This window comes from Corylus avellana, chromosome ca3 (genome assembly GCF_901000735.1).
Source record: "Corylus avellana chromosome ca3, CavTom2PMs-1.0".
NCBI lineage: Eukaryota > Viridiplantae > Streptophyta > Magnoliopsida > Fagales > Betulaceae > Corylus > Corylus avellana.
Genome location: NC_081543.1, coordinates 18,098,233 through 18,112,382, shown reverse-complemented (window position 1 = coordinate 18,112,382; position 14,150 = coordinate 18,098,233). Strand labels below are relative to the sequence as shown.

At 34.0% G+C, this 14,150-nt stretch overlaps 2 protein-coding genes across 2 annotated transcripts; both read right to left on the bottom strand.

The window, feature by feature from the left end:
- Positions 1–380: 380 nt before the first annotated feature.
- On the bottom strand, positions 381–2,960 carry LOC132174226 (exopolygalacturonase-like). Its single transcript, XM_059585918.1, has 4 exons — positions 2,820–2,960; positions 2,384–2,692; positions 1,252–1,767; positions 381–605 (listed from the first exon to the last, which is right to left on the bottom strand). Exons 1-4 carry the CDS (start codon positions 2,958–2,960, stop codon positions 381–383), a joined length of 1,191 nt encoding a protein of 396 aa, XP_059441901.1.
- A 10,360-nt stretch (positions 2,961–13,320) lies between these two features.
- On the bottom strand, positions 13,321–13,608 carry LOC132174225 (VQ motif-containing protein 10-like). Its single transcript, XM_059585917.1, has one exon. It carries the CDS (start codon positions 13,606–13,608, stop codon positions 13,321–13,323), a length of 288 nt encoding a protein of 95 aa, XP_059441900.1.
- Positions 13,609–14,150: the final 542 nt, after the last annotated feature.

Sequence of the window (14,150 nt, the reverse complement as noted above, 5' to 3'; positions counted from 1 at the left end):
CTTAGCACTATTTGAAATAGGTTGGAGGATATTTCCTTCGGAGCGGTTTGGAGGAAATTTTTATCCTTTTGCAATATTGAGCTGTTGAACAGTTATGATCCATTTGTTGCTTCATTAATTTATAAAAACAGCCATTTTTTGAGCTGAGTTTTTTTTGGCTTTATTTCTTTGTAGTGGAACGGGCAAATCGTAGCCGTAGAAAAATTCCAATACATTAATACCCAACACATCCTATTTAATATCTCAATTATTGAGCATAAATTTTCTGATAAAGAGAGAATGAGCTGCCAGAAGCACCGGATTCTATACATTATTTGAAGCTTTTTTCTGTCTGCTGAAGGAAGCTTAATAAAATAGCTAGCTAGAAAGCGCAAGCCAGACTATATGCAAGAGGGAGGGGTTTGATGGCCAAGAGAGCGACCATTCACATGAGAGCACAGCGCGGTTGCAGGTCCGCCAGGGCCACGGTAAGCCAGATTGATGTCCTCCAACACTACGTTTTTGCATGATCTGCTTCCGCTACATCGGAGAGTAACTGCAACTTTTGAATCGGAAATTCCCCATATGTTTCTGTATGTGACATTGCTGATTTGCACAAGAGAGCCCTATCCACAAGAATATTTCAAATCACATATTTATTTTACATCATCTTTTTAATCAGAAACTGGCATAGTATGCTTATAAAAAATTATTTAAAAAAAAAATCCACTATTAACCCACCATCCAATTAATTAACAATATGTCATGTTTGATCAATCACTTAGTACCATGTCTCCTGTTTCACATGCCATGTACATATATACCACGTGGCATAATTATTTTAAATTATAAATATATCTTGAATAATTTAAAAAAAAAAAAATCAAATTACAAATATACCCTAAATTAAAATTTTTTTTTTTAACTTTTCTTTAAAAAAAAATTCAATATATATTTATAATTTAAAGTAATTGTACTACATAGCACGTAGAGTTATCACATGAGAGCCATGTAGCATTAATGGATTGGTTTAATGCGGCATACCATTAGTTAATTGGATAATAGGTTGAACCTATTTGAAATAATTAATAAGAAAACCTTAGAAACCTATGTACATGAAAACCTAATGACAATATTTGATTTTTTTCCCTTTTTTTTATAGAAAAAATTAGAAAAAAATTCAAAGCATTCCTTTGTATTATGAGATTTTATAGAGACTAATTTTGTAACAAAATCAAAATAAGTAAGAAAAGGTTGATTGAAATTAATTACCTCTTGATTGCAAGGGGGGTAAGGGCAGTATTCTTGATCAATAATGATGGGATTGCCGACATGTTCCATGAAAATGTCTTCATATATAAAATCAGAAGCCCTGCCGAGTGACGGAGAAGCCCACGTTTTGATTCTCACTCCATCAGAAGTACCTTGAAAGGTGCAGTTTCTGACGACTACTCCGCTCACATCATCTTCGTCTCCGTTTTTGCCGAGGCTGCCGATGCTTATCCCATGCCCGGGTCCACAAACAACGTTAGAAATATGGATCTTTGTAGCTCCGGACAGCATGGCTATACAATCGTCGCCGGTGCTGATTGTGGAATGCGCGATTCCAATGCGGTGTGAGTGTCCAATTTTGATCCCGTCTGTGTTGGGGCTGTCGCCGGGAGCCGATATTCTGATACTACTAATGTTCACATTCTCACAACCGAATATCACAAGATGGTTGCTTTTGCTGTCAATAGACCTCAAGTGATGAATCCGAGCATTGGTCACAAAATCAAATCTCATTGTCTGCGAAGTATTTCAAACAAAATAACGTCTCAATATGAACTCAACACTAAATTAGAAGGTAAAGGTCGATGGGTCTATCTCATTCAATTGAATAGGTCAAGTTATAGTTGGTTTATATAATCTTATACTCATGTCTCGACACAACTCAAACCCGACATGTGACATTTAAGATTAATAATTCTTTACACGACCCACAAACTCGACATAAATCCATCGCGAAATTAATGAGTTAAGGTTGAAGGTCTAATTCGTTTAATTCACCTGGTACATATCCATATCTTATGCCTCTATTCATCCTCAATTTTTTTTTTTTTTTTTTTGGCTTTTTGGCTTTCTATTCAAAGCATGCATAATTCTAGACATAAGGTTGCTATTTATATGAAGAAAACTACTATTTCATAAAACATTTTTTTACTTTTTACTTCAGACAGGTAAAAAGTGAATATAAAAAAAGAGAAATGGCATGCATGACGGAAGAAGATGAAAATAATGGGACACCCTTTTTTATCCTCAATCCAATTTTCGATCACATATTCGGTATTCCATCCTAAATTTCAAAATTGTTTTTTCTTTCAGAAGTGACTAAATAAAAAAATAAAAAGAATAAAAAACATACAGTAGGTAGAGCAGGACAATTGGGATTGTCTCTGCAGTCATTGAAGCGCCAAGCCACCTGTCCCTGGCCGTCTAAGGTGCCGCCGCCACTCACGGTCAAACGGTCAACATATCGGAAATTTATCCAATTCTCCGTTGAAAACTTGGTTGGATCAGTAGGAGCCTTGAGCACCCCTTTAATCATAACGGTCATCAGCCCCTTGCATGGACCCTCAAATCTCCCCGAGCTCACCATGTATGTTCCTTGCGGGATCAAAACCCTAGCCCTTCCCTTCCATTCACATGCTTCCTTCCATGCTCTCACAAATCCCTTAACAAAAAAAAAATCACAATTTATTAATATATTTTTTTTGCTAAGAAAATAAAGCAGAAGTTCTAAATTTAAATTATTTCTAACATTCACGTATCATTTTAATTAAATATTTCATGTGTTATACTTCACTGTTATCGGTTGCTCCATCTGCAACTGCACCGTAGTTCATCACGTTGAAAAACTTGACTTGGCCTCGAACTTCGGTAACCAATACCATCAAACATGTTAACAAGCAAGCCCAGCCAAATGCGAGTTTCGAACCCATTTCTTTTTTGTTTTTCTTCTCCTTATTCTTCTCTTTCCGAGACGAGCGTTCTCTTATTCCGACCTTCCCAAAGACGCCGGCAGCACAGTTGAGACAGCAACCTAATTACCGAGAAATAGAACCAGAAGACAGACTCTTAAATGGGTCGTTGCCGTTGAAATTTAATTATTTAACGATATAAAAGATATGATACTGTCGTACGATGAATTTAGTTTCGTACAGATTTGATTTTATTGACGTTTCTTAATTTGGAAATATGAAAGATTTCTTTCTTCTATATAGTGAGTATTTTGAGAAACTAAATATGGAAAGTTGACAGCGTCTATATATATATATATATATATAAAATAAAAAAATCGGTTTGATAGGATTATAATTTTCAGCCCAAAAGGAGAAAGTGATGTGTGCTTGTCTCACTCAAAACCCCATATATATATATATATATATATATATATATATATCAAAGACGTTGAGGATCCGTGTTTCCACTTGCTTAAGTTTTGTACTTGCTTTCCCCCATATCTCTCTCTCTCTCTCTCTCTCTCTCTCTCTCTCTCTCTCAGTTATAAATCAACCACCCCCCCCAAATCAGGTAACCTCGATTGACTTCTTAAGCCTGAGTTTTGACGTCTTTGGGCATGATTAAAGGTTAGTTTTGGCCAAGGGTATGTGTTGTGAGTTATTGGATAGGAGCCTATGTCTAAAGAGAGTATTAGATTTTAGCTTTTGAAGATGTGGAGATCAAATTCTTTTGTTAGCTTTAGGTCTAGTTTACCACCGTTGTAAACGTTGAACATTTCTCTGTTGAAGATGATAATTCGTTAAATTTCGATAAATGAAATATCCCTAAACTTTCCACTAAGGAAGTTTACACTACCTCTTGGATAAAATCCACTTGGAAAGCTAAATACTCTGTTAAAACCGTTGAACAAGCGTTTACCATTGCTAGTAATAATGAAAGATCCCAATTGTTCAATAAAAAATTTGATAATAATTCCCTTGCTAAAGGTTTTAAATTTTTGCATATTGGTACTGTCCAAGTTGCTCTTAAACCATTAACTAGATTGGGTATTAATGCCGCTATTTTGTAATGCTTTCATGATGCTCGATTTGTTAATTTCCAACATAGCATTCTTGGTATGATACAATCTTCTCTATTTAATGGTCTCATCCATTTTGATGCTTTTCCTAATCTGACTCTTGCTTTGAATGACATTCACATCGTTAAAGCTCTAACTTTGAATGTACTAACCTCTGGTTATGACATAGAAGAAGGTAGTAGACCTCTTGCTATCATCTACCGCATTTATTACAAATTATTAAAAACCAATATGAATCCTCAAGTTGTAATCAAAAACTTTGGTAGCTCTACTTTGTTAATTCAAAGTTCTACTCAAGATACTAATATACGTATTCCTAAAATGATTCGCTGGGATGAAATTGATCTTCCTAACGAATGGCTTTTGGAGAATGTATCTAGGCCTGCTAGAGTAGAAAATGATACCACTAATCTTGATTACATCCAAAAGTATTTGGATGGATCTATTAAGATTAGTTTTTCTGATTTGAACCTTTCTAACAAAATTGAAAGACCATTGTTGATCAATGAAAGAAGGAATTCTTTTGCTCGTTCAACCACCACAGAAGGACTCCAACGAAGAGATAAAGACGTTGAAAAATTTCTTGCTCATACTGATTTAAAATTAAAGAGTGTTTCTGTTGATTCTCAAATTTCTTCTACTTTTTACACTACTAAGCAAACTCCTCCTCCCACTCAAGTTGATGATAACGAAGGATCCCTTTCTCCTTCTACTTCTTATTTTAACGAATCCCTTCCTCCTTCCCATCAATTAAATGTTATTTATGCTCCTACAAAAAAATTATTTTCCCAAATCGATTGGCCTGCTTTACAAAAAGATTTTTTTCTCAAAAGAAAATCAACTATTAAGACATGCTTACCGTTCTAAATTTTCTGAAAAAGAAAGATCCCTTATCAAAGTCCATTGGATTGAAAAAATTATTGAAGAACAAAAACATATTTTAATTTTTTATTTTCTTCAAAATCATTACCCCACCAACAATGTTCTAAATTTTGTTAAAAAAAATCTTTTATTAAAGAAAACAAAACCACCGTCAAAGCTTCTTATCCACCTTTTGAAAATTGATTAGTCCGTACTTATGGAACTGATACTACTGTTAAAGCCTCCCCTTTTAAAACTCGTGATCCTGCCCACAATGAAACTAGAAAAATCATTGAGCAAAACAATTTTGTCAACAAATCCCTTCATATCATTGGTCAACAATTGGACCGCATTGAAGATAAAATTGATATTCTCATTATCCCTGGTTTTAAAATTGAAAAACCAATCATTTCTCTACCTGAAGAAAGAAAGAATCTTGGGCTGAGAACCACTACCAAAAAAATGTTGAAAAGATTGACAAAATATTGTCAGAATTAAAAGCCAGTCAAGCCAGCACTTCTGAAAAAGCTTGTGTTATTAAAAAGATTGATGAATCTTCTGATTCCGAAAATTCTGAATATTCTCAATGTCCTTCTGATTTCAACATTACAATGATTGAAGAAAATTTTGGAAGCAATGATCTGGAGGAAAAACTCCAAAGAATTTTTGATAAAACCAAACCCATTAATATCACAAAAAATTGGTATTCAAAACCCACTCCTCCTAATTTATAGTTTGAAGAAAGATTTTTTCAATCTCAGTTTTCCGTTTCAGCAGATAAACTCTATGAATGGAACATCGATGGCTTGTCTGAACAAGAAGTGTTAAATAAAATGAATCACATGTCCATGGCTACTAATGCTTACGTTACTAATCACAATTTAAACCAATCAGAAATTGTTGATCTGCTTTCTACTGGTTTCTCTGAAACTCTTCGGAATTGGTGGGACAAACACCTTACTGAAGAATCTCGAGAAATAATTAGGAAAGCTGTCAAGAAAGATGAAGATGGTTTTCCAATATTTGATGAACAACGTGGCACAAGTGAACCTGATAGCGTTAACACATTGATTTATACCATCATTCAACAATTCATTGGAACCCCTGAACATTACCTCTCGCATCTCTGATTACCTGAATAATCTTCGTTGTCCTACTATATATGATTATAGATGGTATTAAGATGTTTTTCTTTCTCATGTTATGGTTAGATCTGATAGTCAGAAACCTTATTTGAAAGAAAAATTTATTGATGGATTACCTTCATTATTCGCTCACAAAGTTAAGGATGAACTTATTAACTATAACACTGGATTAATTGAATATGAAAACTTAACTTATTGTGATTTGTTTTCTACCGTTAAAAAACTTGGCATAAAAATGTGCATCGACCAAAAAATGATAAGACAACAATTGAAGAATACTAAAAAAGCTAAATATGAAATGGGTAATTTCTGCGAACAATTTGGGTTACTTCCTATGGTTCCCTCTCGGAGAAATAGAAAGAAACCCGATAGAGTTTTCAAGAAAAGACCTGCCACATATTACAATAGTTACAAGAAAAAAAAGATTTAATATACCTGTTAAAAAAATTTCTGCTAAAAAACCCAAAAAGAATACTTCCAAATTCGATAAATATTTTTCCAAAGGAAAATGTTTTAACAGCAGAAAACCAGGACATTTTGCTGACAAATGTCCAGAACCGCCCAAAAAAATTAAAAAAGAAATTAAAGCTTTAAAAATTGACGACAATGAAAAAGAAAATCTTTTTAGAATTCTGCAATCAATTAATTCTTCTGATTCATTTGACAGTGAATTTTTAACAACCTCAGATGACTCCAATTACCATTCTGCTAGTGAATTCTCTGACAATGATTTCAAAATTGATTGTAATGATTCTTGCTGCAAAAATGTCAAAACTTGTAATGTTTTCACAAAAACTGAAGAACAAGAAAATTTGCTAATCACTTTAATTTCAAAAAAATGAAAATCATGAATTAAAAGAAGACTACCTTAAAAAACTCAAGAATACAATGATTAAAAATGCTAATATACCTAACAATGCAAAAATCTCTCTTGATGAAACTTTGGAACAATTTTCTAAACAAAAATCCAAAGAGATTACTATCTCTGATTTGCAGCATGAGATTAGTAATATCAAGAAAGAAATTGTTGATTTAAAAAATGACTTGCACACTGTTAAAACGGATAATAACGATTTAAAACAACAATTTTTAATACTGAAACTTCAATATTGTTTTCACGATAACAGTTCTGATGATGATAAACAATCTGAGCACTCTAATGAAGCAGAATCTAGCAATAAAGTGATTTCCGATAAAGTCAAGATTGTCAGTCTTATTGACAAGGTTGTTCCACCTAAATGGTATTCTAAAGTTAATATCATTGTTGCTTCTGATTATACTCTTGATGTCATTGCTTTGATTGATTCTGGTACTGATTTGAATTGTATTCAAAAAGGGTTAGTACCTACTAAAGTTAATATCATTGTTGCTCCTGATTATACTCTTGATGTCATTGCTTTGATTGATTCTGGTGCTGATTGAATTGTATTCAAGAAGGGTTAGTACCTAGTAAATATTTTTGAAAAATCCACTAAAAAATTAAATTCTGCCAGTGGAAGCCGTTTACAAATTAAGTATGAATTGAATAATGTTCATGTTTGCCAGAACAATGTTTGTTTTGATACTCCTGCTGTCCTTGTTAAAAATAAGCCTAATAAAGTTATTCTTGGCCTTTCTTTTATTGCCATGCTTTATCCTTTCACTGTTGATGAAACTGGTGTTTCAACCATTAGAATGGGTGTTGAAGTAAAATTCTATTTTGCTTCCAAATTTGAAATTGATGTTAGTCGTTTGAATATTATCTTTGCTAAAACTAAGCGTTTAAACTTTTTGAAACAAGAAGTTAAATACAAAAAGATTGCTGAACTTTCTGATAAATTACTGCAATCTAAGATTATGGCTTTCAATACTTTGATCATTGATCTCGTTTGCTCTGAACTTCTTACTGCCTTTTGGCATAGGAAAAAGCACATTGTTTCCTTACCATATATTACAGATTTTTCTGAAAATAAAATTCCCACTAAAGCTAGGCTCATTCAAATGAATGTTGAAACTTTAGATTTTTACCAAAAAGAAATTACCGATTTACTTGTTAAAGGTATCATTCGCAAGAACAAGTCTCCTTGGTCTTGTGCCGCCTTTTATGTTATGAAAAATGCTAAAGTCGAAAGGGAAACCCCTAGACTAGTAATTAATTACAAACAGCTCAATGATGTGCTAGAATGGATCAGGTACCACATCCCAAATAGGAAGGACTTAGTTAGTCGCATTAGTGAGGCTCTAGTCTTTTCTAAGTTCGATATGAAGTCAGGGTTTTGGCAAATCCAGATTAGTGATGATAGGTATAAGACTGCTTTTACTACTCTTTTTGGGCATTATGAGTGGAATGTCATACCTTTTGGTCTGAAGAATGCTCCTAGTGAATTCCAAAACATTATGAACAATATTTTCAACCCCTTCAGTCATTTTACCATCGTTTACATTGATGATGTTTTGATTTATTCAAAATCTATTGATGAACACTAGAAACATTTGAATTCGTTTCTAGAAACAATCAAATACAATGGACTTGTTGTCTCTACTAAAAAGATCAAGCTTTTCCAAACCAAAATTAGATTCCTTGGTTTTGACATTTTTGAAGGTCAGATTAGACCCATTGATAGAACTATTTAGTTCGCCGATAAATTTTTTGATGTTAACATTAATAAAACCCAGCTCCAGAAATTCTTAGGTTCTTTAAATTACATTGCGGATTTCTACAAAGACTTGAGAAAACATTGCAAGCCTTTGTTTGATCGTTTACAAAACCACCCTCCTCCTTGGACTGGAATTCACATTTCACTCATTAAAGAGATTAAAACTCATGTTAAGACCCTACCCTGCTTAGGTATTCCCTCCGATAATGCTTTCAAAATCGTTGAAACTGATGCTTCTGAAATTGGCTTCGGAGGCATTCTGAAACAAGTTGTTTCTCCAGGATCTCCTGAACAAATTGTTCAATTCCATTCCGGATCCTGGAACAATATGCAAGCTAATTATAGTACTATTAAGAAAGAAATTCTTTCTGTTGTTTTATGCATTACTAAATTTCAATCTAATTTGTTACATTAAAAGTTTTTGTTATGCATTGACTGTAAATCTGCTAAATACATTCTGAAAAAAGATGTTGAAAACATTACATCAAAACAAATTTTTGCCAGATGGCAAGCCATTTTAAGCGTTTTTTATTTTGATATTGAATACATTAAAGGTTCCAATAACTCTATTCCAGATTTTCTCACTCGTGAATTTTTGTAGTGCCAACATGGCAAGCAAAAAGGATAAGGAGAAGATTGACTCCAAGGCTTTGGTCTTAAAACGAGAGTTTGCCATTACTGCTTCCGTTACTAATTCATCTGTTACTCTTGCTAACCGTTTCTCGGCTTTTAGCCCCAGATCACCAGCTACCTACTCTAGTGCTCTCGTTTCATATTATGACCCTTTTGTCATTTCTTCTCAAAAATCCACTATTCCTTTCATTAAATACAATAAAACATCAGCTTATGTCGTTCTTCCTCATTCCGAACATTTATTTCATATTGAGATAAATCGTTCTCACATTAAATCTCCTACTCAAATTGCCGCATCTTACTTTCCTTCCCAGTTTCATTGAATCCCTAAGCATCATCTGAAAACTCTTTCATACTACACTAATAACCTGCTCCAGTCAAAGTCTGTTCATTTCAAACCCATTTACAGTAAAACTGAACCCAAAAAATTACTTTATCACAGTATTTATTTTGATAGAATCATTCCTAAAAAAGATTGGGGGGAACATCCCTAGAACCCAAGAAAATTGGAAGATTTCCCTATCCCTTTCTGCTATTATGATTAGATTGATGCCTGGTCCAAATTCATGCTCTACCAAAATCCTATGTTTGACCGCTCTTGGTTCATAAACTTGGATAAAGAATTTGGAGGCATCCTCCCTCTCTGGTTCTCCAGATGGTGGATGAAATTTGGTCTTGTTCCTGATATTCTCCCACTTAAACTCGTTGAGACTTTCAAATCATTAAAAAATCTTTACAATACTGATGAACATGGGGCCAAATTTCCCCACATTCTGCATTTTGTCAAAAAGTTCAAAATTCCTTGGATCATAAAATGGCAATATGTCATTCTTGATGACAAGCTAGAACAACATTGGTATGTAAAATGGTGGGATAACTATCCACGGGTTGATAATATCGTTGAAAATGTCAAAAATCCAAACCCCTCCAATTCCCAATCAATTAGCCATTGGCAATCTTGCCAAAGTGATAACTCCTAGTACTTTCCTTTCCCCTCCCAAAGAAACAGATGCCATTACTTCCACTGCTTCTTCCAATTCTTCTAAGAAAAAATCTTCTAAGAAAAAAAAAAGAAAAGAATGAAATTTTAAAAGCACTTATGGAATCTCTGAATGATAATTCCGATGAAGATGAAGAAGAAAATTCTTATGCATCTTTTGAAGCTACTTTTAATCCCATGAGAGAATGGTACAGAAATTCTGGTTTCCCTGGTGATAACCCCAATAACTATTACCCCAAAATTGAAGATTTATAATCATTTGCCCTTCACAGTGGCACCGTTCATTTGCTCTTCACAGTGGCACCAATCGCTTGCCTTTTACAAAGGCACCGTTACATTTGCCCACCAGGGTACCATTTCTATTCCTAAAGACATTTGCCTATCATTATGGCACAATTCAATCATTATTGCTACAGTTTCTCATTTTGTCTGCCGACACTACCGTTCTGCTACAGTTTCTGCCGACACTACAGATCTTTACTTTTACTGTTAACTTTCTCAATGTAATTTTTATTTACTCATTGGATTTTGTTTATGAAAATGACGAATCTCTCTCATTGTAGGGCAGAAGCTTTTAGTCTAAACACTGAACTCATTCTACAACTACCCTACCTACTATTTGTAATATGTTTTGCTCTTGTATACTTTCGCTACTTCTAAACTACGTTTGAATCTGTAAGTACTCTTGTTAATCAGATCTTTTGATATCTTTTTAGTATCAATCTTTTCCATTTCTCTTTTATACGTTCCAATTTTGCGCTTACTTTGGAAATTCTTGCATTATGCTTATTTTACTTGCAATTACCACCCACATGGATGGTTCTATTGCTTTATTTTCATCTTTATTTTCAATTAATTTCAATTAATTATTTTACCATCTCTTTCATTGGTGTATATATATATAGTAGATTCTGCTATTCAACTATGATGATGTGGTGGTGAATATCAGCGATTGACTTTTATTTTTACAAGCTCTTATTGATCCAAATGTTGACTTTCACTGCATGTTGTTATAGTTGTATATGAGAGTCTACTAAATAACATTACTCAGTTTATATTGGAGGTGTCCCTGGCAGCAGCTAAAATGTGGAATTGGTTTCAAAAGCGTGGAGAAAAATTTGGAAAATAAGGAGTTGGAGCGTGGTGAAAGCTTTTCCGTGGAAGAGTTGTAATAATTTATTAGCCACAAAGAATAACTTGTTTAAGAGGGGCATTACTCAAGATTCTTTGTGTCCTATTTGTGAATTGGAAACTGAGACGGTGGGGCACTGTTTGTGGAGCTGTCCTTCTGCCCAAGATATATGGTTGGAATGTCCCCCCGAGAATTCAGAAGTGTGTATGCGTTGATGATAACTTCTTGACCATTTTGCTTGAGCTGTATAATAAATTGACAGAATATGAATTACAGCTTGTTGTGATTATAGCCAGGTTGATATGGATGAGACGAAATGATGTGGTTTTTGGTGGTGTATTGACGGCTCCATCAACTATTTTCAGAAGAGTACAGAATCAATGGGAGGCTATTAATAAAGCAGAGCAAGCAACAAAGAAAATAGCCATTATTTCAAGAGAACCTGTAGTGGAAAAATGGATGCAACCTGTAGAAGACTTCATCAAAGTCAATTGGGATGCTGCATTAACTAAAGATGGGAAAAAGGTGGGAATGGGTATATTGGCAAGGGACCATGCAGGGGTTGTTATTGCTGTCTTGTGTAGTTCCATGACAGCCACGCTTGATCCTACTACAGCAGAGGCTCTAGTAGCATGGAAAATGGCTGAATTTGTTCAAAGTTTGGTTTTAGCAAGGTTGAGGTAGAAGGGGATTCACTTGAAGTTGTAAATGCTCTTCGTAAATCTGTTGAATGTTGGGGAAGGTATGGGCATTTAGTGGATGATGCTAAATTTATTCTTAATCGCTCTTGTCAGTGGAAGGCTCTACATGTTAAACATGAAGGAAATGAAGCTCTACATAGGTTGGCTAAATTTGCATTAAACTGTAATGAGGAGGTTATTTGGCGGTTTGAATGTCCTTTGTGCATTCATGTTGTTGTAATTGCAGATCAACAGTTATTGGTTTAATATAAGTATTAAGTTTCACTTCAAAAAAAAAAAAAATGATTAAATTTATCTCTTCTTATAAGTTTAATCTTATGGGATAAATGGTAATTTAACATGATATTAGAACCTTGACGCTGTCGATTTACCCCCATTTAAATTACATATTACACATAAAAATTATACACAAAACTTAATCTTGTTTAACATTTTAATTATCCAAAATAAATAACTTAGGTCAGAGTTATATCTATTCATTAAAATCATCATTTTAAGAAAAAAAAAAAAAAATTAATCACTTGAATTGAATTTTACTCATTTAAACGTTTTTCCCTCTTTTCCCATATGGAGAATGTTAGGTGATCTTCTAGTATTCTACTTGTGTCCTCCTAATCTTAGGTAAATATTGTTTTCTAAAAAAACAAAAAAGAAAGTTGTCATTATTTCTCACTTGGATTTTAGAAAATAATATTCACCTAAAACTAGGAGGATACTAGGAGAACACCAGGAGATCAAGCACATATCATTTTCCTTAAAGGGGAAAGGAAATTTATATATATATATTGATCCTCAAGTATCTAATGCAGGAAATGTTTTAATATCATGGTCTAATTAAGTAGAGGCCAAATAAATTAAGGTGTTTAATTCTCTGATGAATTAATATTATTTCTTAGATTAATTGAATTTTTATTAATTAACAACAACAAATCAAAGATTTACAAAGCTCTCCAGCAACATGCTGGACCAACATAAATTAATTAATTTCTATTACACAAAGATGAATGAATTTCAACTGCTTAACTTTCAAAAGTCAAACAACACTGCATATATATATAATACAGCATGTAAACAAGAATAAATAAAAAAAAAAAAAAAAAAAAAAAAAAAAAAAAGCCGATGAAACATAAATAGAGTTGAATGAAATAATAATCATTCACATAGCTCATGCATTAATAATGGCGGCACCTCCCTAAGCAATCTATCAAACTCCTTGAAGGACGAATTTCTCATCAAAATTTGAACGCTACTACTGGACCTTGTCGTCGCCATTCTTTCTCTGAAATGAATCCTGCTCTCCGACTCTTCCGGATCATTCGCCAGCGTGGAATCCTTTCCGGTCAGCTTCTGCACAACGGATTTGAAGCTCGTTGCATCAGTTTCTACGTAGTGTGTGTTGATTATCACAACCTTCATCGGCTTTCTACCGCTTCCCGGCATCGGAAATGACTGGCTAGTTAGCTCTGCTTCAAAGGGTTTAAAGTGGTGGATTTTTGTGAGAGAGGTTTTATTATTTTATAGGGAGGGAATTTGATGGCTGCCGGGGTTGACATTTGTTGAAGGAGAAGAGACGAGACAAGTTGACCGTTGTCTAGATTCTAGAAGTGCCACGAAGACTGGGTCGAGCCACGCGCAATTGAGGAAATCATGTTCCACACACTACAAGGAAATCATGTTCCACACACTACAGTAAATTTTTTTTGCCACCTCGGCAATTTCCTGACGTTTAAAATATAAAACGTCATGGGAATTTTTTCTGACGTTTAAATAGTAACACGTCAGAAAATTCTGAGGTGTTACTATTCACACGTCGGAAAAATTTTGACGTTTAAAATACATGAACGTCGGGACAAAATTTCATTTTTCTTAAAATAAAAATTGATATAATTACTGACGTGGTGGAAGTTACCACGTCAGAAAAATTCTGACGTGGCACATTGCCACGTCAGGATTTTCCTGACGTGGCACATTGCCACGTCAGA

Excerpts from the sequence above, each read along its gene's own strand:
- LOC132174225 (XM_059585917.1), bottom strand. The coding sequence starts at position 13,608 with ATGCCGGGAAGCGGTAGAAAGCCGATGAAGGTTGTGATAATCAACACA.
- LOC132174226 (XM_059585918.1), bottom strand. The coding sequence starts at position 2,960 with ATGGGTTCGAAACTCGCATTTGGCTGGGCTTGCTTGTTAACATGTTTG. Across the intron at positions 2,693-2,819 it reads GAGCAACCGATAACAGTGAA|GGATTTGTGAGAGCATGGAA; the intron begins GTATAACACATG and ends TTTTTTGTTAAG. Across the intron at positions 606-1,251 it reads ACCCCCCTTGCAATCAAGAG|GGCTCTCTTGTGCAAATCAG; the intron begins GTAATTAATTTC and ends TCTTGTGGATAG.